The sequence below is a fragment of the Leucopleurus acutus genome, assembly GCF_964270905.1.
Source record: "Leucopleurus acutus genome assembly, chromosome: 8".
In the NCBI taxonomy this organism is placed as follows: Eukaryota; Metazoa; Chordata; class Mammalia; order Artiodactyla; family Delphinidae; genus Leucopleurus; species Leucopleurus acutus.
The window spans coordinates 54,531,384-54,553,590 of record NC_139151.1 but is presented as its reverse complement, the minus strand read 5'-3'; the positions used below and the strand labels follow the sequence as shown (position 1 = coordinate 54,553,590).

Sequence of the window (22,207 nt, the reverse complement as noted above, 5' to 3'; positions counted from 1 at the left end):
GAAAAAAACACAGGACCGATAGACTTGCTCCATGCAGGGTTTCCACAAACCTTCAATTTGTAAAAAATGCAACATCTTCAAAGCGCAATAAAATGAGGTATGTCTATATTATGAACTACTACCATATGAAGCGCTTTACATGAATTCTCTCATTTAATTCTTAAAAGAAACGTAAGAATATGTGAAATTATCCTCACTTTAGAGATGAGAAAACCAAGAACCAGAAGGATTAAATAATTTGTCCAAAATTGCAAGGCTGCTAAAATTCTTTAATAGCTTTTAGTTGTTCTAAAGGCTCTGCATGAGCTGGTCCCACCAACCCCCTCCAGCCTAATCTCATACCACACACTAGCTCTGTTACTGCCAGGCCCTCTTTTGGCCCCTCAACTGTGTCATGTTTCCACCCACCACAGTTTCTACACTTCCTGCTCCTCTGCCTGAAATGTCTTTACACCTCACACTCCCAACTTCTCCTGCCAAGTTAGTGCCCTATTCCTCCTTTAGAGTTCAGGTTCAGAAGCTTTTCCTGATTACTGTACCCCCTCAACTCCTAAAGACCAAGTATCTCCATGATATACCCCCATGGGACCTCACTTCTTTCTGTCGTGAGCTCCTTATTTCAACTTATATTACATCTTCATTCGTGTCTTATTTGTCTGTCTACCTCATACCTAAATTCTAAGGTCCATGAGAGCAGGGCCATGGCTTTTGCTCACTATTGTGTCCCCCTTCGCACAGTGCCTGGCACATAACAGATGGTCAATAAATAATAAAAACAAACAAACAAAGGGAAAAAGGGACCAAAGAGAAGAAATGACAGGTTGATTTGGATCTGTCTGGCTCTGTATGTAGCAGACTTAAATAAGATATAATGCTTTCCATATGAACAAATCTCCACCACTGATGGGAGGCAGCTATATGGGTGTAATGGAGAAACAAGTGTCAAGTAATAAGAAAACAATTTTGACTTGTGTGTTTCTTAAGAACTTCCCAGTTATACAATTAACCTGTGTAGATTTGTTTTAGGAAATGTTTACTAAGCATCCTCTATGGGTAAGTCACCACATTAAACCCTGAAAGGATACAGGAAAGGGTACAACATGGTCACTTAAGGACTTCAGAATCTCATCAGGGAGATAAGACAAACACACTAAACCTGACATAAATGGATAAAGTGTGAAAACTAAAGTAAGAGACACATGGACTTGGAACTCAATAATTATGCCTTAAATGAAGGAATGAGGGAAAAAGTCAATTTATTTGATATGAACTTCAACAATGAGATATGTTGGGGCTTCCCTGGTGGCGCAGTGGTTGAGAGTCTGCCTGCCGGTGCAGGGGACACGGGTTTGTGCCCCGGTCCGGGAAGATCCCACATGCCGCGGAGCAGCTGGGCCCGTGAGCCATGGCCGCTGAGCCTGCGCGCCCGGAGCCTGTGCTCCACAACGGGAGAGGCTACAGCAGTGAGAGGCCCGCATATGGCAAAAAAAAAAAGAATGAGATATGTTGAAAGCGGTAAATTGTTATGTTATCCTTCTGCATAAAATTTTCCAATGGTATCGCGTAATACTTAGAATAAAATCCAAACATCTTACAACAGCCTCCAAGGTACTCTACCTGCCCCTACCCACCTCTCAGACCTCATCTCATACCACTTCTCTACTTTCTATGTTCCACCTATACCAGCCTTCTTACTCCTGTTCTGGAAGCACACCAAAGCTCACCTATGCCTTAGAGCCTTTCTACCAGCTACTGCCTCTTCCTGAAGGTCCTTCCTCCAACTTTCACATGGCTGGCTTCCTTTTGTCATTTAAGACTCAGCACAGGCCCCAGCCGCTGGGTCGACCAGCTGTCCCGGCGGACTTGCGTTCCATAGCCCCAGCTGCCTGCTCCTTATTTGTGTCCTGAAGATTAGTGTGCCAAGTTCGTCTGTTTATTAAGATTAAACATGTAAACAAGAACCAAAAAAAAAGACTCAGCACAGGGACTTCCCTGGTGGCGCAGGGGTTAAGTATCCACCTGCCAATACAGGGGACATGGGTTTGAGACCTGGTCTGGGAAGATCCCACATGCCGGGGAGCAACTAAGCCCATGCGCCACAACTACTGAGCCTGCGCTCTAGAGCCCGTGAGCCACAACTACTGAAGCCCACGCGCCTAGAGCCCGTGCTCTGTTACAAGAGAAGCCACCTCAACGAGAAGCCTGCGCACTTCAACGAAGACCCAACACAGACAAAAATTAATTAATTAATTTTTAAAAAAGACTCAGCACAAACACTGTCTCCATAGAAAGGCTTTTACTAATCCCTAACTTTACAGTGAAACTTCCCATTCCTCCATCACTATTTACCTTCTGTATAAGACTTATCACTCTCTGAAATCATATTGTTTACTCTACCTGTCTTTAGAATATATGTCCCATGAGAGCAGGGAATCTGTTTTTGACCACTACACCTCCAGTACATAGACAGCACTTGTTGAATTCAGGTAGTAGCTCAATGTAAAAGAAAGGAAGAAAAGAAAGAAAAAAAAGGAAAGGAAGGAAAGGAAGAAAGGAAGGAAGGAGCAAAGAGACAAATTAAGGCTGGAAGGGTCAGGTAGCTAAATTTCAACACAGTGAAGTACAGAGGCACAATAACTATATAGAGCAGTGAGCAGTAGGGTAGAAGAACAGACAATGAGTTTATGTAAGTCTAAAATTCATGGACAGAACTCCAAGTCAAGGAGTTTAGGCCTAAACAAATTCTTTGTGAGTTTTAAACAAAAGTGCTCATAAATAAGCCTATCATGGCCCTATGAACAATTAAGTATGTCAAATTATAGCTTGGGATATAGCTCAGCTACTTAACGTTTACTGAGCATCTACTTGTGTAGATGCTACAAAGCACTGCGAATTTAAGAACGAAAAAATCAAGACTGGCGCCTTGAGAAGCTCACAGTCTTGTGGAATAAAGAATTAAACAAACAGAACACCTACTGATAAATGCCACAGTAGCATAAACAGGGTGTTACAAAAATACAGATGAGTGCTATTTAGCCCACTCAGCAGTACAGTTAGTTAAGGAAGGCTTCCTAGATATATTACCTAATGTGGATTCTGGGAATAAGCAGAAGTGTGCTACATGAAAAGTGGCAGTTTTGCAGGCAGAGGAGAACAAGTTACAATGAAGGCAAAATGGTGAAGAAAAGCAGGATGATTAGCGGAGTGACTACAGCATAAAGTTCAAGGTGAGGAATGATGGGAATGAAAGCTAAAAGGAAAGGGGCTAGGCTATAGAGACCAACCATAGAGAACAACACAAAAAATGAAAACTTATCTTCCTAGGAAAAAATACGAGGGACTTAGCTGGTGGCGCAGTGGTTAAGAATCCGCTTGCCAATGCAGGGGACACAGGTTCAATCCCTGGTCTGGGAAGATCCCACATGCCGTGGAGCAACTAAGCCCATGTGCCACAACTATTTAGTCTGTGCTCTAGAGCCCGCGAGCCACAACTACTGAGCCCACTCTCCTAGAGCCTGTGCTCCACAATAAAAGAAGCCACTGCAATGAAAAGCCCACGCACCGCATCTAAGAGTAGCCCCTGCTCGCTGCAACTAGAGAAAGCCTGCGTGCAGCAACGAAGACCCAACGCAGCCAAAAATATAAATAAATAAATTTATTTTAAAACATATGTGAAAAAAATTATAAAGATTTATAATTCAGGAAAAATCTTAAGAGAAGTGCTAAGCAACTGAGAGAATGATAAAGACCTTCAAAATCAAAGCACCTAACCTGTTTTCTAAAGTATGTAGCAGAAATCTGTAACAAGTGCTAATATGTAAACATCAAATTGCTATCCCTTTCACAATATCTAAAAAAGGGGGGTGGGAAACCAAAGCCCAACTCTCATTTATTAATATTTTGAAAAACTTCAGTGACTTCCCTGGTGGTCCAGTGGTTAAGAATCTGCCTTCCAATGCAGGGGACGGGGGTTCGATCCCTGGTCGGGGAACTAAGATCCCACATGCCATAGGGCAACTAAGCCCACACACCGCAACTACTGAGCCCATGCACTCTGGGGCCTGCAGGCCACAACAAGAGAAAAGCCCGCGTGCTGCAACAAAAGATCCCACATGCTGCAACGAAGATCCCATGAGCCGCAACTAAGACCCAATGCAGCCAAATAAATAAATAAATAAATGAAAAACTTCAGAGCTCGCAAATAAAATCCAGACACTTTAAAGAAACAACTGAAGAACCACAAAGAGTTGTACAGCCTGGGAGGCAAATCTGTGTTCGTCCTGGCACAGACACTTATCACCTGTACAACCTCAGAGAAATTACCTTTTTTCTGAAAACTCCAAGGTTGAATGAATTGATCCCTAAGATCCCTTCCTGCTGTCTATGATTCACTAGAAGAATTAAATCAAATCAAGGCTGAAAAGAATTCTTCATTATTTAGCTCCTGCCTTATCTGTAGCCACTTCCCTTCCCTCCTCTATCTCTCAACTCTATGTTATATTACAATGAATTCCTCCCAATTCCTTGAATATATCATATCCACTCTTACTTCTGGATCCTTAGACACTGCTCCCTCTGTTTGGTATCCTTCCACCCTACTACTATCAGTGCCACTCCTTCCCAAGAAAATGTTTCATACGCCTGAATCTAATATAATATAGTAAGTCAGCTATACTTCATTAAAAAAAAAAAAAGAAAGAAAGAAAATGCCTCATTAAGTCCTACTCCTTCAAGTATCCACTACAGCATTCCTTCTTTCTTCCCTATCTCTTCAACCTTACCCCAGGCAATTCAGGTTAGATACTCTGCATTCCCAGAGCATCCTATCCTTCCCTGATCATAGCAATACTAAGCTTTATTCTAATTTCCTGTTTAATAGTCAGTCTCCTCCACCACGAAGGAGTTGTATGATGAGAAGGCAGAATTGTGCTGCCTCTACACAATTTTATCATCAATGCCTGGTTTAAAAAAAAAAAAAGTGGTGCTCAGTAGGTATTGATGAAGAAATGCATAACAAACTCACCTCTAACACAGCCAAGACAGTGTCAAGCTGATCCTCTCGAAGGGTGATATTGTTAGAGATTTTTCTCATGGTATGTATGGACTGTAGACGTACTTCCTCAATTTCATCATTAAACATGTCAACCAGGAAATCAAGGCACTTCTCAGCAAAAGAGGGTGAAGACTGGGCCAGCATGCAGAGCGCCTCTACAGCAGCAATGCGGACCTCTAGAGAAAAAGGGCCAAACAAAACTGCACGTCAAGTTAAGATCCATGGGAAAAATGTAAGAAGGATTCCTTCTCATTCAGGTTTGTGTTTCCCTCTCTACTCCTGTTACTTTACAAACTCTCTCTGGGAGATCTCCTCCATGCCTGCAGATTCTGCTACCACCTTCACATAGACCTATGAACAAGGATGTTGGTACCACAGGGACTAAGGTTTAGATCCTGACTCCTTGAAAACTCAGCTGTCTTATTATCTCAGTAGTCCAACCACAGTAAAGTACTTTTTAAAAAAGCACTTTTAAAATAATATTATTAAGATTAAAACAGGGTCGATATCATTATTCTCATTCTACAGATAAGAATCAGCAAAGTGGATAAACTTGCCTTAAGTGAATGAGAGCAGAGATAAGACTAGGACCCAGGTCTGCTAATTCTAGACCAGCATCATATAGTGGTTAAGGGTACATGCTCTGGAATGATAGAGGCCTCACAGTGAATTGTGAAAAGTAATCCATCCACTAACTTTGACGGTGATCTTGAATAAGTAAATTAACTTCGTAGTATCAATTTTCTCACCTGTTAAATGGAGATAATACCCATATCCTTACAGAGTAGTGAGGAGGAATAAACGACATAGTGTAGGTAAAGCACATAGCACACTGCCTGGCATATGTTAAAAGCTCAATAAATATTAGCTACGATTTAGGTACACATCTTGTAAGCACCTTGAAAACAGAGGCATGTCCTCTATCTCTTTACATGCTCAGAACATGTAACAGTAAAGCCACTGAATCCAGGAAGCCCTTCATTCTTTCACTAACACTGTCGCCTGAACGTGTACTATATGCCAGGCCCTGTGCTGACTGTTGGGATACAGAGATGAGAAAGCTATAGACCATGGTCGCAAGACTTCCATACAAGCTTGTTTTGTTCCAGCGGTTCCCACAATAAAATGTACAGTTTCAAAAAAAGAAAAGAAAAACACTCAAATTGTGGTTAAAACTCTCCAATATACTTTGGTTTTTGTATAAGAAAGGTTTTATAGACACCTTAAAAGCAGAGTTACTACATAAAAGGGAGATGACTCAGATTTTTCTTGGTACTTATAAATTCCTCTTTTTCATCAGAAGGGAAGGATTTGCTCTACATCACATCTATGTAATTTAAACAGGAAATTGCTAATAATTACAAAGCAAGCCAGAGATGGACCCAAATGTTTTAACTGCTAACCCTGCTTCTTAGGGCTTTATCCATTACATTGCATTGACCCATGTGTAACTCTTGCAAGTGTATCAAGGGAATCACAGAGAAACTTCAGATCAACATGAGATAATCAGTATGACCTGACCTGATGCAATTCCAAGCAGAAGCAAAGAAGCTTTGTTTTTTACTTTGCATGCTACAGGTAGCTACAGGTAGCTACAGGTAGCTAAATTAGCTAAATTAATTTAGCTACAGGTAGCTAAATTAACAATTTCTACTGGACTTTTTGGAATGTTGAAAATATATAACAGTCTCCTTAAGGGTCCAGGGCAGAGAAAAGGAATTAGCTTGCTCGAGAATAAAAAAAAGACTGATCCTCTGGTGTCTTAACATATGTAATCAGATCCTAGTTTTGCTACTTACTAGCTTTATGCTTAGTACTGAAGGTACAAAGATGAAGAAGAACAAGACTGTGTCCCAGCCGCTACAGACTAGAATAGTTAATTGCATTACAGAGTGATGAATGATACAATGGAAGAGCACACGTAGTATGAAGAAAATGCAGAAGAGGCACATAGCCTACTCAACAGGATCAGAGGCAGCTTTTCAGAAAGTAACCCCTAAAATAATACTTGAAGGAGTTGCTAGGCCAGAGGAAAGGAAAAAGGCCTTTCTACGCAGAGGAACCACATGTAAAGGCCCAGAAAGGAGGGAGAACATGGAACAACTAGAGGACTAGAAGTAGGTGTGGTACTACACTACAGTCTATAGCCAATGAAATAAGGCTCCATTTCACTCCCAGCAAATGTGTCCCTAAAATCCTGATTTACCCAGAATTTTATAGGTATGATTAGAGAGCTGCCATACCTGATGCTGGTTATGATCTAATCACTTTCCAAAGTTAAGTTCCTTTAAGTAAACCTTAGTGACAAACTAAAAACTGTAGAAATCAACCACATAAACATTAACAGTGATTAAATTCAATTGCAGAAACTAAACAAAGCAAAAATGCTAGGAGAAACAAAATAAAATAGGTTCTAGTTACCTGTCTTAGGATAAAATGGGTTTTAATAACTGGAATTCCTTATTATCTAACACTATTTAAATTTTTAATTCATATATCAAGTTCATGGAGAACATAAGCAGAGGTAGCTGTAATTAATTTCCATATATACAGAAAATCTTACAGCAAATTGAATAGGGTAACCCAATTCTAATATCTACTAATAGAAAAACTGTCTTTCAAAAGTAATTTTCTTGCCCTTCTAAGAAGTTCTATTCTGAGGTATCATTTTTATAGGCATTTTAAAGACCTGAGCTCTAATCCTCTGACACAAATTTACTATAAAATTTGGACAATCAATATTATCTCCCCACATCTGTTAGCCTCACTGAAAATAGGCTGGAGCCAATCATCTCAAGGCACTGACAGTCTGTGATCTATGTGAAATGGAGAGCATCATATTGAAGAAATCGTTAAGAGCTTTGCAAGCACTTCCATTACTGGCTAAAATGGAGTAACAAGGGCTAGATTTATCTTTCTATCTGAAACAACTAAAAACAGAGACAAAATATATGAAAGAAAAGTATTCAATACACTATACAACAGGCAATAAGAGGTAGTGATCCCTGAGAGACAGGAAATAAATGAGGTGAGCTTTATGATTATACCAGTTTACTGTCTGTAGAGTTTCCAGGTTGTAGGTCGCCCTGAGTTGAGAAGACAGAGCTGGGAGTCTGGAAAGGCCAATGTGACTAGAGTTCATAGGGCAAAGTACCAGAAAGGAAAGACATGCACAGAGAGAGCAAGCCTAGGAGGTCTGCAGAGGGTCCTCCTCAAGTCTTCAGGCAAGTTCTGTTCTGTGAAGAAACTATCCAAGGCCTGAGAAAGAACCACTCAAGAGGGTTCGAGGGAACAATCTCCAAAGCTCACACATGGTCAACAATAGTTTTTTCAGAAGAGTTTGTTTCACTAGTGATGAAAAATAACCCCTAGACTAAATGCTACTTAGGTCCACCCAACAAAGCTTAAAAACAAGACCTGAACTAACTGCATTCTAGAACAAAGTTCAAGAATACTCATAGGAATATAACAATGTTCAGCACCCAATAAAGTAAAATTCAGAGTGTCTGACATCCAATCCCAAATTACCAGGCATGCATAGAAGCGGGAAAATATAATCCATAATGAGGAGAAAAATCAATCAATCAAAACCAACCCAGAAATCACACAAATAACAGAGCTAGGAGACAAGGACATCAGGATAGTTACTGTAAATACATTCTCTGTTGACAAAGCTAGAGAAAAGATAAAGCGTATTAAGTAGTGATACAGAAGATACTAAACAAATGCAAATTCTCATCAAACTTCTAGGGATGAAAACTACAATGTCTGAGATGAAAAATATACTGGATGGAATTAACAGCAGATTAAACACTGCAGAAGAAAAGATTAGTGAACTCCAAGACAAAGCAATAAACATTATCCAAAATGAAACAAATAGGAAAAAAGATTACATGGAAAAAAAAGAACAGAGCATCTGTGAGCTGCAGGACAACCTCAGTAGCCTAATATATATGTAATTGGGAGTCCCCAAAGGAGCATGGGGCCAGAAAAATATTTAAAGAAATAACAGTCAAAGATTTTCCAAATGAAAACCACAAACCCATAGATCCAAGATGCTCAACAAACTCCAAGTATAAGAAACATGAAGATCATCTCCAATCACATTTTCCATAATTATACCAAGGCATATTATAATTAGATCGTTTAAAACCAGTGATAAAGAGAAAAGCTTAAAAGCAGCTAGAGAAAAAAAGATACATTATGTACAGAAGAACAAAGATTTAAAATGACAGCAGAGTTCTCAACAGAAAAACACAAACTGGAAAACTGTGGAACAAGATGTTTAAAGGACAAAAAAATAAACAAATAAACCACTATTAATCTAGAATTTGATTCCCAGTGAAACTATCTTTCAAAAATGAAGGCAAAATAAAGGCTTGATTAGTCATTAGTTGGTCAGACTAACCTGGGTTTAAATCTTGCTTCTGTCTCTTACTAGCTAGTGACTAATAAGAAAGTACAATTGTTATCAGTATAAATATCAACTTTTACTACCATTTATTAAGTGCTTACTATAACTGGGTTATGTATCATGTCATGTATATGTAATGTCATTTCATTATCACAATTCAGAAACACTTGCTATTAACCTTGCTTTACAAAAATGCTAGAATTTGAACCTAAATTGACTGAACCCAAAGTCCATACTCTTAACCACTGATCCATACCATGTGAACCTCAGCCTCTTCTGTTTATAAAATTAAAATAATAGTAGATAGTTCACTGAGTGACTATAAGGATTAAGTGAGACAACCTGTATACATCACTCAGTACAATGCCAGATACATAGCAGCCACTCAGTAAATGGGCACTGTTATTTTTATGAAGTCATTCTTACCATACATTTCATCTTCCAATCCATGAACAAAGGCTCCACAAGCTCCTGACTCGATCAAGTTCACAGCCCCTGTATCTACTTCTTCCTTGGGAGCATCATCTCCCCACTTCCTGCCGCTGGAAAACTCTCCTGAAGTGTAAAGTTCCTTGGCACGTTCATGTGCAGTGCGTTTCCTCTATAGAAGACAACAATTACCACTTGATAGAGATTCATGAGAACTAAGTTGCACCCCAAGAACATGAGAAAGTAGGAAATAAGATTGCTCTCTGAGAGTTACATTTAAAAAAAAATACTCAGTAGATCAGAGCAGAGAAATGCAAATTCAACTTGAAGTTAAGACCAAGGTTCTCAGGTCATCAGTAGCTGATAGTAACCTTATTAAAGACAGTAACTTCATTAAAGATAGCACAAGAATGTTGACTGGACAAGTGGTTATGTTTGCCATGGCAACACAGGAAAGGAAGAACCAGAGAGGTAAATAATGGCAGTGTCCTTCCAAGCACCATCCTGGGTAGACAATACACTGGCCCTAGAAAATAATTTTTTTCATCCCATAGAAGTAAGCCTCTATTTGACAACACTATGCTCACCAAGCAAGTGTCTAGTAAATTTACTTTCTTCACAGATTGCCTAAGGGGGAATATACTAGTCAGCTAAAGTAAATATTGAGTCTACTTGACAGTTACAGTTACCTTCATAAATGAATAAACTGGCATAGATATCAGCCTCTGTGAACCTTCCTGGTGTGAGCCCACATCCTCATGGCTGATCATCTCAAAGGCACTGATGAAATATAGCACCTCAGCCTACAAGGATGTGGGTCAGACGCAGAAGTAAAGTTTGTACCTTGCGAAGTGTCTTAGAAACCTTTGCATTACCCATCCCTCACCATCACCATGAGCGTGTCCTTCTTTGTACTTCCACCCCAGTATACACAAAGAACACTTAAGCAATCACTGACCTCAAATGAAGGGAATGTCCTTCAAGAAAGCCATGTGGGAATGTTTCATGAAGCACAGATATTAACTCCCCAACCGTTCCCAAGAATTCATCTTATGGAATAAATCAAAACAAGAAAAGATCTAATATCCATGAAGGTGATTCTCTATATGTGATTTATAATGGTGGAAAAATTAAGGAGAAACTGTAAATGTATAATAAAGGGCTAAAAAAATGATGGCACATCTACTTAACAGAATATTATGCTATCAGTAAAAACGGTAAGTATGAAGTTAATATGGAAAAAAAAGCATATGAGGTAGTGGTAAATATAAAAAGTAGACTACAGGGGCTTCCCTGGTGGCGCAGTGGTTGAGAGTCTGCCTGCCGATGCAGGGGACACGGGTTCGTGCCCCGTTCTGGGAGGTTCCCACATGCCGCAGAGCGGCTGGGCCCGTGAGCCATGGCCACTGAGCCTGCGCGTCTGGAGCCTGTGCTCCGCAGCGAGAGAGGCCACAACAGTGAGAGGCCCGCGTACCGCAAAAAAAAATAAAATAAAAAATAAAGATAATGACAATAAATGCTCCTATCATATTCTCAGACTCATATTTGTTCTTGACAACTATGTCAGACAACTATCACAGTCAAAGCTTAAGGGCATTCTGTTACTGCTCAGAGAAAGGATTTACTCACTCTTCCATGAGAACTGCTGTTGAAAGGAGTCACAAAGACAAAGACAAAGTCACAACTACAAAGACCAGACCTTTGTAGTTTCTAACAAATAGAAAGTTAATCTTGCCTCTTGTAATTGTACAAGTACTTTTACAATTGTAAAAGTAACTTGTAATTTGGTTCAATTTACTAAGATTTTAAATTAAAATGTAATCTAGTCATCCTAATTAACAAATTTATGGGCTGTAAAATTAAATCAACACAACTTGGCATATAGCTACACTGATTTTGGTTTCAGAAACCCAGTTTAAACAACAAAGAATTCAAGTTACCCTCAGATCTGACATCAGCTTCTTGTCAAGCGTCTGTTCCAAGAAATGAGAACTGACTTGCTCCATAGAGCCCTATAAAAAGGAAGAATCCAGAGCAATTAAACAACTTTTAAGATCTGAACAATATCTTCAAATTCAAAGTTTGCCGCCAACTTAAATGCATAAAGATAACGTTATTCTTTTTTTTTAATTTTAATTTTTTTTATACAGCAGATTCTTATTAGTCATCAGTTTTATACACATCAGTGAATTCATGTCAATCCCAATCGCCCAATTCATCACACCCCCACCACCCCCACTTTCCCCCCTTGGTGTCCATACATTTGTTCTCTACATCTGTGTCTCAATTTCTGCCCTGCAAACCGGTTCATCTGTACCATTTTTCTAGGTTCCACATATGTGCATTAATATACGATATTTGGATAACATTATTCTTGATAGTAAAGATCCCTATGGGTTTTGAATCATCAGGAAAATAATAAAATCACTAGCAGCAGCAGCTAGCACCTATATAGAGCTACTAGGTGTCATGCACTGCTCTAAGTGCTTTATACATATATTAATTCATTTAATACTCACTACAACCCTATGAAGTAAATACTAATATTAGTCACGTTTTATATAAGGGGGAAAGAAGGCACAAAAAGATGAAGTAATTCATTCAAGGTCACAAACAGTGTAAATTACAGAGCTGGGCTATAAACCCAGGCTCCAGAATCCTTTGCCTTAACTACTACTCTCCACTGCCTCTCCATTCCTTTTCATTCCATCCTTTCCATTCATTTGTCCATTCATTCATTAAACAAATATATACTTAGCAACCATTCCATTATATGCCTAGAGTTACCAGGAACAGGTACACAAAAATAAAAAGACATCAACTCTACACTCAACAATCACACACTAGTGAGGGAAATTGACAAGTAAAGAGATTACTGCATTATGGTATGAAATTTTATAATATACATTTATAAAGGGTGCTATGGGAACTTAAAGAAAAGCAGTATGGGGTGGAGGCAGAGAGAGGTACATCTGGGGAACTGGAAATCACAATTAAATGCATAAAGAAAATGTCATGTGGGAAACATCAAGTGGTTCTATGAATAGAACATAGGACGGGGGTACTGAAAATGAGGCAAGACATGTCGGTAGAAAGCAGGTCATAAAGGTCTTTGTTTGCTATGGTAAGGAGTTTGCCTTATGAATAATAACTCTATAGATAATTTCTATTAAATATTTAATGAGCTCAGTAATGTACAAAGACTTGCATTTTAAAAATGTAACCCTCCCAATAATCCCATGAAGAATGAGCATCCTCACTTTTTATTTATTTTTTATGAGAAATTGAGGCTGAGAGATTCAGTAACTTGCTCATTTCAAATAAGAGAGAAACATAATCAGATTTATACTCATAAACATCATCTTGGCAGCAATGTGGCTAATGGACCAGAAGGAACCCAAAACAAAGCAGAGACACAAGTTAGGAGGCTATTTAAAGCAGGTCCTAGACATTCTTAAGGAATATATTGGAAATCTTCTCTAATTCCCAAGTTAATAAATATGGAAATGTTTATACAGGCTCAGACTTTTTCTCCAATCACATTTTCCATATCAAGTTACATGTTCTTTGGGAGTACTCTTACCCAAGTTAACACCTTTCCTACAATTCTAGAAGGGCAATTGTGCTGTTCACCTTAAGTAGTTTCAAAACCACTTTTTCTTATCTCTACATGGTATAGAGTTTGTTACATAGGTCTGAGCCAAATCTAACATTCATTTTTTTAATGCAAAACATCAATTTTATGAATAAAAACTACACATTTTTAAGAACTCCTCACTTTCTCTTTAGTCTTACCACCAACATTAACAGTTGTCTTTTTTTTGGCCGCACCATGAGCCACGTGGGTCTTAGTTCCCCGACCAGGGACTGAACCCGTGTCCCCTGTATTAGAAGCGCAGTATCTTAACCACTGGACTGCCAGGGAAGTCCCCAACAGTTGGCTTTTTAACAGGCACTTTGTTTTTCTACAAAGAATGAAAGTTTTAATGACTTCACAGTAAGTTACTGGAACCCACAGTCTCAACGTCCTCCTCCAAAGCCTTCAACTGAGCTCTCTCCCAACACAGTAGCAAAGAGGGGGTACTATTCAAATTCTAGCCTCAAAAAATTGCACATCATTATTTGTAACAAGTTTCCAGTGTTATGTAAGAATAGCTGAAGCTTTCCATTTTAAATCCACAAAAAGCAAGAACCTTACAGCATAATCCACTTGAAAAATAGTAAAACCTGAACTGTTACAAGCGCAGTGGAAATAGAGAAGGGATAGATTCAAGGTATGTCGAGAAGGTAGTACTGATAAGAGTTGATGACTCAGTGGATACGAGACACAGAGAAAGAATTCTCAAATGCCTCTGGGTAAATGATGGCACCATTTACGAAAGCACAGAAGGAGGAAATCTGGACCGAAAAGATAATGAGTTCATCATAAAGTGCATCTCACCAATCAGAAAAACATCTACATTCCTGTATACTTTGACCAAGACACATATATTCAGGTAAAAGCTCTCCAACTGTACTACTACCCCTACTTAACAATCTATAACACTAAGAAAACTGATATTTAACAAACAAGTGCGTCAAACCTGCTCTCAGAACAAAAACTGCTCAACTAGTATAATAACATAAGTCTATGCACTGTTTGCCTATTTCAATTTTAAGCTCCTAGCCTCTATTCATTAGGTGATGAAAAAGAGAAGCAGACCAAAAAAAAAAAAAAAAGATGGACTACTATGTGAGACATAAAACTGCCGCTGACTAGGACAGCTACATTTGCCCTGGGAAAGACTAGCCCTGGGCAGAGTTACAAACATAAAAACCTACAGTCTACAATCTAACTGTCTGAAAATGTTATAATTTTTAAGGTCAAAGACTTCCGGAGCCTTACTAATAAGGTTTAAATGATTTAACATCTTAAAAAGAAATCATTAAACTAAGGACCCTATTCTAGATAGGATGCCAATTACCATAATTAATTTCAAAGTAGTGATTGTATTCTAAATAGTCCCATGGAGCTATATTCTTGAAAATCAAGTTTCTTTGCTCCATCAGGGAAGTTACAGATAACTGAAAACCAAACCTTTACATGGTTTTGAATTTTCTGATACATCCCATATCTGAAATTTTTCATCCTGCTATAAGCCAAGGAGAATGGACTCTATTCTTTCTGTACAAGATGGCCTTAAGTCTAAAGCCTTATCATTTCAGCTAAGTTCTTGAAAACCTGGCTTCTACGTTCCTCCCAAGCTTAATCTTGTCACACATCATCAAATCAAACATTATCCCCCACACCAAGAAGTACTAAAGTGCTTGTAGTTTAACAGGATATTGTAGTTTAGTATGATATTAGCATGCATGAGAGTGTACTCATGTATCTCTGCTCATATTTTCTCCTTCTCTACTTCTTTACCTAGCTAACTCATACTCATCAAAGTCAACTGAGAAACACCTCGTCCAAGAAGCCTTCTGTGCATGTGTTAGGTGCTCTTTCCTAGGAGTACCGGTATTGTAATTGACTGATTGCCTATGTCAACCTACCTAACTATCCACTTTTTTTTTTTTTTTGCAGTACACGGGCCTCTCACTGTTGTGGCCTCTCCCATTGCGGAGCACAGGCTCCGGACGCGCAGGCTCAGCGGCCATGGCTCACCGGCCCAGCCGCTCCGCGGCATGTGGGATCCTCCCAGACCGGGGCACAAACCCGTGTCCCCTGCATCGGAAGGCAGACTCTCAACCACTGCACCACAAGGGAAGCCCAAAGAATAGTTTTTCTGTTTTTTTTGTTTTTGCAGTACGTGGGCCTCTCACTGCTGTGGCCTCTCCCGTTGCGGAGCACAGGCTCCGGACATGCAGGCTCAGCGGCCATGGCTCACGGGCCCAGCCGCTCCACGGCATGTGGGATCTTCCCGGACCGGGGCACGAACCCACGTCCCCTGCATCAGCAGGCGGACTCTCAACCACTGCGCCACCAGGGAAGCCCTATCCACTCTTTTGAAGGCAGAGATTATGCTCAGAGTTTGCTGAATTGATGAATATGTCGTCTAAAGACCATATATGGTTTACCTGATCACGGATTTGTCTACTCAAAAACTGGAGCAGGGGAGTTTACCTCTTAGCTTGCACAGAGGAACTAGTAAACCAGCAGGGCCTTAGCTGCATAACTGCAGCTCCCAATATATAACTGTACCCGCACTAGGAAGGAATTCTACATGGGCTTTAGAGCATGAAGTATCATTTACTATCAATGTGGCCTTGGACAAATTATACTTTTCTAAACCTTAGTTTTATTATTTATAAAATAAATAATATAATATCTACCTCAAGGAGTTTAAAATAATTATAAACAAAAAGTGAGTATGTATATAAGTGTATGTACAGGCATATATTTACATGTGCCTGTATATGAGGAAATGGGTGTATGTGCATGTGTATGCATGTATGACTAAAAGTGCCTAGCTTAGTGGGCTAGGAACTCTATAAATAGTAACAATTATTATTATTAGCAAGAATAGATTATTAATTACTTTTGAAGTATAATCATACTTGTGTAATTTAGAGTTGTTTGGATTTGAAATCACTTAAATAACATAAAGCACTTGAGTCAAATTATAGTCATCTAAGTGAAAATCTTTTCAATTCACCACTGTGATTCATTATTCATACAGCTTTACATAAATGAATTTTAGATTCTATGGGGTACAAAACTAAAAAATTTGGGGCTTTCCTGGTGGTGCAGTGGTTGAGAGTCCGCCTGCCGATGCAGGGGACACAGGTTCGTGCTCCGGTCTGGGACGATCCCACATGCCGCAGAGCGGCTGGGCCTGTGAGCCATGGCCGCTGAGCCTGCGCGTCCGGAGCCTGTGCTCCGCGACGGGAGAGGCCACAACAGTGAGAGGCCCACGTACTGCAAAAAAAAAAAAAAAAAAAAAAAAAATTTGAATGACTCTGCTTTAAGGATTACTTTTCTAACTGCCTACTCAGATGATAACATATCATTGAATTATTCCTCTAAAACATCCCCTCACACACACACAGCACACTGTAGATGCTCAGTACACGCTGAATGAAGGAATCTGATGAATGACTGGATTGTTCTGAATTTTAAAATATCCACAAATCAAAACAAGGCTTTAAAATGTGAATTCAAAAATAAAATCACTAACAGCTGGCTTGTTTAACTCTATATTTTATTATGGACAAGAAATATAATCTGTAAGCAGGAAATACTGAAATCATCCAAGTTCCTTATTTTTCCATGAAAGTGCTTCACATAGGTTTCAGCAGTTACCCCCAAAATACTGGTCAAAGGACTAGGGGTATCACAGGATCTGTGTCCAGTACAATCAGGTCCAAACTTTTTAGCCAACAATCTTACTAAGACTGGCATAGTTGGGGGCCCTCAAAAGAGAAGTTATCAAAAAGAATTTCAGGGGGCTTCCCTGGTGGCGCAGTGGTTGAGAGTCCGCCTGCCAACGCAGGGGACACGGGTTCGTGCCCCGGTCCGGGAAGATCCCACATGCCGCGGAGCGGCTGGGCCCGTGAGCCATGGCCACTGAGCCTGTGCTCCGCAACGGGAGAGGCCACAACAGTGAGAGGCCCACATACAGGAAAAAAAAAAAAAAAATGTTCTTACAAATATAGAGTCCCCAAAGGCAAAACAGTAGGAAAGAATGAGGCTAAAAGTCAGATTAGCATCTGAATCTCATTCTACAACTTCCTATCTGTATAAATTGAATAATTTACTTAAATTCTCAGAGCCTCAGCTTTCTCACCTGGGAAGTGGGAATAATAGCACCTACCTTGCTGGGTTACTGTAAGAATAAATGGGATAATAAAGCAATTATACTCCAATAAAAAAAAGAATAAATGAGATAATTAAGCGGCCTCATAGCAAAGTATCTAGGCCATACCGGGTGCTTAGTAACGGTAACAATTATTTTTATTATTATGTTTCTTTTTCTCTAGACTTTGGTTGTCTAATATGCTAACAAGATTAAATAGGATTATCTTTAAAATTCTTTCTAGTTCTTAAAGACTACTTCTCTATTGGAAAGTGAACAATTTCTTTCTATTTTAAGAAATACTAAGGTTTATAAAAGCGCATTACACCTGTCTCTATCTAGTTTCTCAAAATGTTTTACAAGTGTAACAGGTAATATGCTCATTAAAGAAGATGTAACTTACCAATAGCTTTGAAGCTTGAACTCGAACCACCCAGGAGCTATCACTGACCATGTGACAAATTTTTCCAAACGCATCATCAACTAAGCGAATTTCTTCATTAGAAGAAGGGATTGGGACAATGCTAAATTAAAAGAAAAGAAACCACAAGTGACAAAACATGAGCCTAAAATTGCAGGTTCAGTAAACTGAGAATGACCAATGAAAATCAGCACAAATAGAAATGATAATTGAAAAATTCATCCTATAATGATGAAATACATTTCAGAGTAACCAAATCAGTCTGGGATTTGTTTATTTTTAGTTGCAATGCAAATTTGTGTCTTGAGTAAAAAGTGTTTAACACTGAAGATTCAAAGATTTATGAGATACCAAAAACAGCTACCACAGAGTTATCTTTAAGTTTATTCTCTCTTATAAATTGCATTGCTGTCAATATAGCAAGTCTCAGAATAAACCAATATAAAACATACTTGCAAATCTGGTCCTAAATGAAAAGACAATTTCCAGCTAGTCTTTTTTTTTGCAGGGGGTGGGGGGTGGTGTCTATGGGGGGTGGTGTCTATAGCTTTATTAACTCATTCTTGTTTTTCAATTTCAGTAGGTAGTTTAATGAAGAGGAAAAAACACTTCTTTTTCCTATAAAAGGAGTTCTATAAAACAGAATAAATAATACCTGTCTCTCCACCTCAAAGAATCACTGTGAGATAAATTATTTAATTACTGTGAAAAAAAATTTTTTATTTTTGGCCGCACCACACAGCTCGTGCAATCATAGTTCCCCGACCAGGGATTGAACCCAGGCCCTCAGCAGAGAAAGCACCAAGTCCTAACCACTGGACCACCAGGGAATTCCCTATGAAAATATTTTTAACCAGGAAAACACTACATAAGGGATCATTATTCTCAAATTCACCTGGTATCTTTAGCTGGCATTTGTATTTACTAAAATGTGCCCCAAACCATTTCAAAGACTTTTTTTAAGGGTTGGGCAGAGGTGGAGTGGAGAGCATTTGAGAAAGACCATCCAATCTCTTCATCTATAGTTGAGGAGGTTGGGACCCAGAGAGGCGAAGTGGCTTTCCCAGCATACACAGAAAGTTCAAGGCAGAGCTGAAAAACAAGGACCAAGCATCCTGATTTTCAGGGTCCATGCTTTTCCCCTATTCCATACTGCCTTCCAAAAATCTAACCAACATTCCTTTTCTGGAGGTGGGCTTTCTGCATGGTGGGAGGAGAGAAAAATGGCTTAGCAATGAACAAAAGCTGGCTTACACCCACACTGACCTTTCAGGATAGAGCTGACTGACAACCCAGATAAGCTGGACTGCAGCACTGCGCACTTGTTCATAGTCATCAGAGAGCAATTTACAAGCCTGCAAACAAGGATTCCAAAAGTCTGTTAGTTCTGTGTCCTCCCAGGTGATGTTCAAACTATTTTCAAAATGAAGATACGGTGGTTGGATAAGGATACCAATCAAAACACATATGGGTGATTTTAACTTCTTGAACCTTTGCCCAACAAAGAATTCTTGGCCTCTGCCAGCTGCTCTGCCTGTGTTCTGTGTACCCTCCCACCCCATGTCTGAAAGGAGAACCACAGATTGATAGATAGCACAAAAGCCATCTAGAATAGCATCAATCATAGCAAAGCTTGCTGGGAGCCCACAGTGCTACCCTGACAGGCTCAAACACCAAAGATGAGTTTTTTCCCTATCTGTAAAACTAGAGCACAAATTTCTGACTGACAGTCCATCTGAAAATTCAAGCACTCTAAATAAATGTACAATTTTAACGTTAAGCTGCCAAAAAGAGGCCAAATTTTCCTTTTTTACTTTAGTCTGAAATGGAATATCCCTACTCCACCCACAGTCATAGCTACACCCTAGACTTCAACAACACCCAGAAAACGGTTTCTGAAATTTTAAAATCTTATATTCCATGCTTTGACCATATATGCTACTCTACCAGCTCTTCCATCGCCATGACTTAACCCATCACACCTGCTCTTCATCCCAGTTAAGTTACCTATCCGTTTAAGCAGGGTCTCTCAACCTTGCTATTATTGACATTTTGGACTAGATAATTCTTCGTTGTGAGGGGCTGTCCTGTGCAATATAAGATATTTAGCAGCATCCCTGGCCTCTACCCACTAGGTAGTTGTAGCACTGCACCTTTTTCCTCTCCCCAGCAACTGAAATAGTCAAAAATACCTCCAGACGTTGCCAAATGTGCCCTGGAGGGCAAAATCACCTTGGTTGAGAACCACTGCTTTAATTCTGTCCTTTCTTTCCAAATAAACCACCTTTTCCTTGCTCTATACCCGTCCTTACTTCAGTCTCTTTTTGTTGTTGTTGTTTAGTTTTTATTTCATAACCATAAACTTAACTTTGCAATTCAGCTAAACTTGGAGGGGAATAAGGAAAATATGGAACCCAAAGAAGTGCAATGAGAGCACAAAGATTACAGTATATTTTGAGCAGATGGGGATGAAGGGGTGCTCTCCTGAGCTACAGAAGGAATGGTCTGGTGGTTAAGATAAAACACAAGTCAAATTTATTATTAGATTTGTCCACAGTCAGCAATGGTGATCTTCTTGCTGGTCTTGCCATTCCTGGAACCAAAGCGCTCCATGGCTTCCACAATATTCATGCCCTCTTTCACCTTGCCAAAGACCACATGCTTGCCATCCAACCACTCAGTCTTGGCAGTGCAGATGAAAAACTGGGAACCGTTTGTGTTGGGGCCAGCATTTGCCATGGACAAGATGCCAGGACCCGTATGCTTCAGGAGGAAATTCTCATCATCAAATTTCTCCCCTTAAATGGACTCGCCACCAGTGCCATTATGGCATGTGAAGTCACCACCCTGGCACATAAATCCCGGAATTATTCTGTGAAAGCAGGAACATTTATAACCAAAGCCTTTCTCCCCAGTGCTCAGAGCACAGAAGTTTTCTGCTGTCTTTGGAAATTTGTCTGCAAACAGCTCGAAGGAGACGCGGCCCAAGGGCTCGCCATTGACGGCAATGTCAAAGAACACGGTAGGGTTGACCATGGTTGGGCAGCGCGGGAAGTTCCGATGTGGCGGCGTCTGCAAAGCCACTTCAGTCTCTTGACAGCATTGTCTGCATCATCATACACAACCCCCTCAGGATTTCTGCTACAGCTGCTCCACAAACCTAAGACTTTCTCTAGTCTTCACAAGGGCAGCAGAGCACTGGCAAAGACCTCACTCTCTAGGGGACTGGTGATTCATGATCTCAAACCTTATTAGTCCTACTCTGAAATCTTTTACACTCCTGCTTTCCACTTGCATTTCCCAAGGCAGCTTTTCTTTTTTTCAGAAAGGTGGCTAATGAGCCTTTTTTTTTTTTGGCTGTGTTGGATCTTCGTTGCTTCATGCGGGCTTTCTCTAGCTGTGGCGAGCAGGGTCTACTCTTCGTTGCAGTGCGCAGGCTTCTCATTGCAGTGGCTTCTCTTGTTGAGGCTCACAACAGTAGTTGTGGCTCAAGGGCTCTAGAGTGCAGGCTCAGTAGTTGTGGCACACAGCCTTAGTTGCTCCACGGCATGTGGGATCTTCCTGGACCAAGGCTCGAACCCGTGTCTCCTGCATTGGCAGGCAGATTCTTATCCACTGCGCCACCAGGGAAGCCCCAAGGCAGCTTTTCTTAACCTTTTCCTCGGGACTTCTATACTACTACCAGCTATAAGGCGACCTGTTTATCTGAGAAAAATCAAGGTTCTCAGGCACAAACCCACTCAACTACTCCACACCAGTTATAAATTCATTTATTCCTGTATTCTCCCACCCCTTGTTTTCTCAATATCTGAGGGAAAAGGGTCCTTTCTAGTTCCTAATCCTTCTACTTTTGCTATGGATCCCACCACTTCCTCACATGACCATCCCTTACCATCCTCCAAAATAGATCCTCTTTGTGATTCTCTATGATAGCATCCTATTGATTTACCTCACAGCAGTACTCATATGCTATAACTGTGTTTGCTTACTTGTTAATTGCCTGTCTTACCTATGACAATGTGAAGGGCATGGGTCCTATCTATTATAACATGCTTGGCATTATATAGCCAGCATTAGGTACTCACTAACATTTGTTGGATGAATCAGCTCAT

The 22,207-nt window shown here is 39.9% G+C and overlaps 1 protein-coding gene and 1 pseudogene across 2 annotated transcripts in view; both read right to left on the bottom strand.

Moving 5' to 3' along the window:
• INTS4 (integrator complex subunit 4) overlaps positions 1-22,207 on the bottom strand; it is a 113,212-nt gene that overhangs the window by 41,995 nt on the left and 49,010 nt on the right. The window contains exons 7-11 of the mRNA XM_082844524.1: positions 19,362-19,450; positions 18,078-18,198; positions 11,837-11,908; positions 9,894-10,068; positions 5,024-5,229 (exon numbers count right to left, since the gene is read on the bottom strand). Of these exons, the coding sequence (XP_082700650.1) occupies positions 5,024-5,229; positions 9,894-10,068; positions 11,837-11,908; positions 18,078-18,198; positions 19,362-19,450 (663 nt within the window). The remainder of the gene's footprint in view (positions 1-5,023; positions 5,230-9,893; positions 10,069-11,836; positions 11,909-18,077; positions 18,199-19,361; positions 19,451-22,207) is intronic.
• LOC309964687 (peptidyl-prolyl cis-trans isomerase A-like) lies at positions 20,417-21,193 on the bottom strand (annotated as a pseudogene). Its single transcript has one exon. The product of its transcript is annotated as a peptidyl-prolyl cis-trans isomerase A-like (transcript).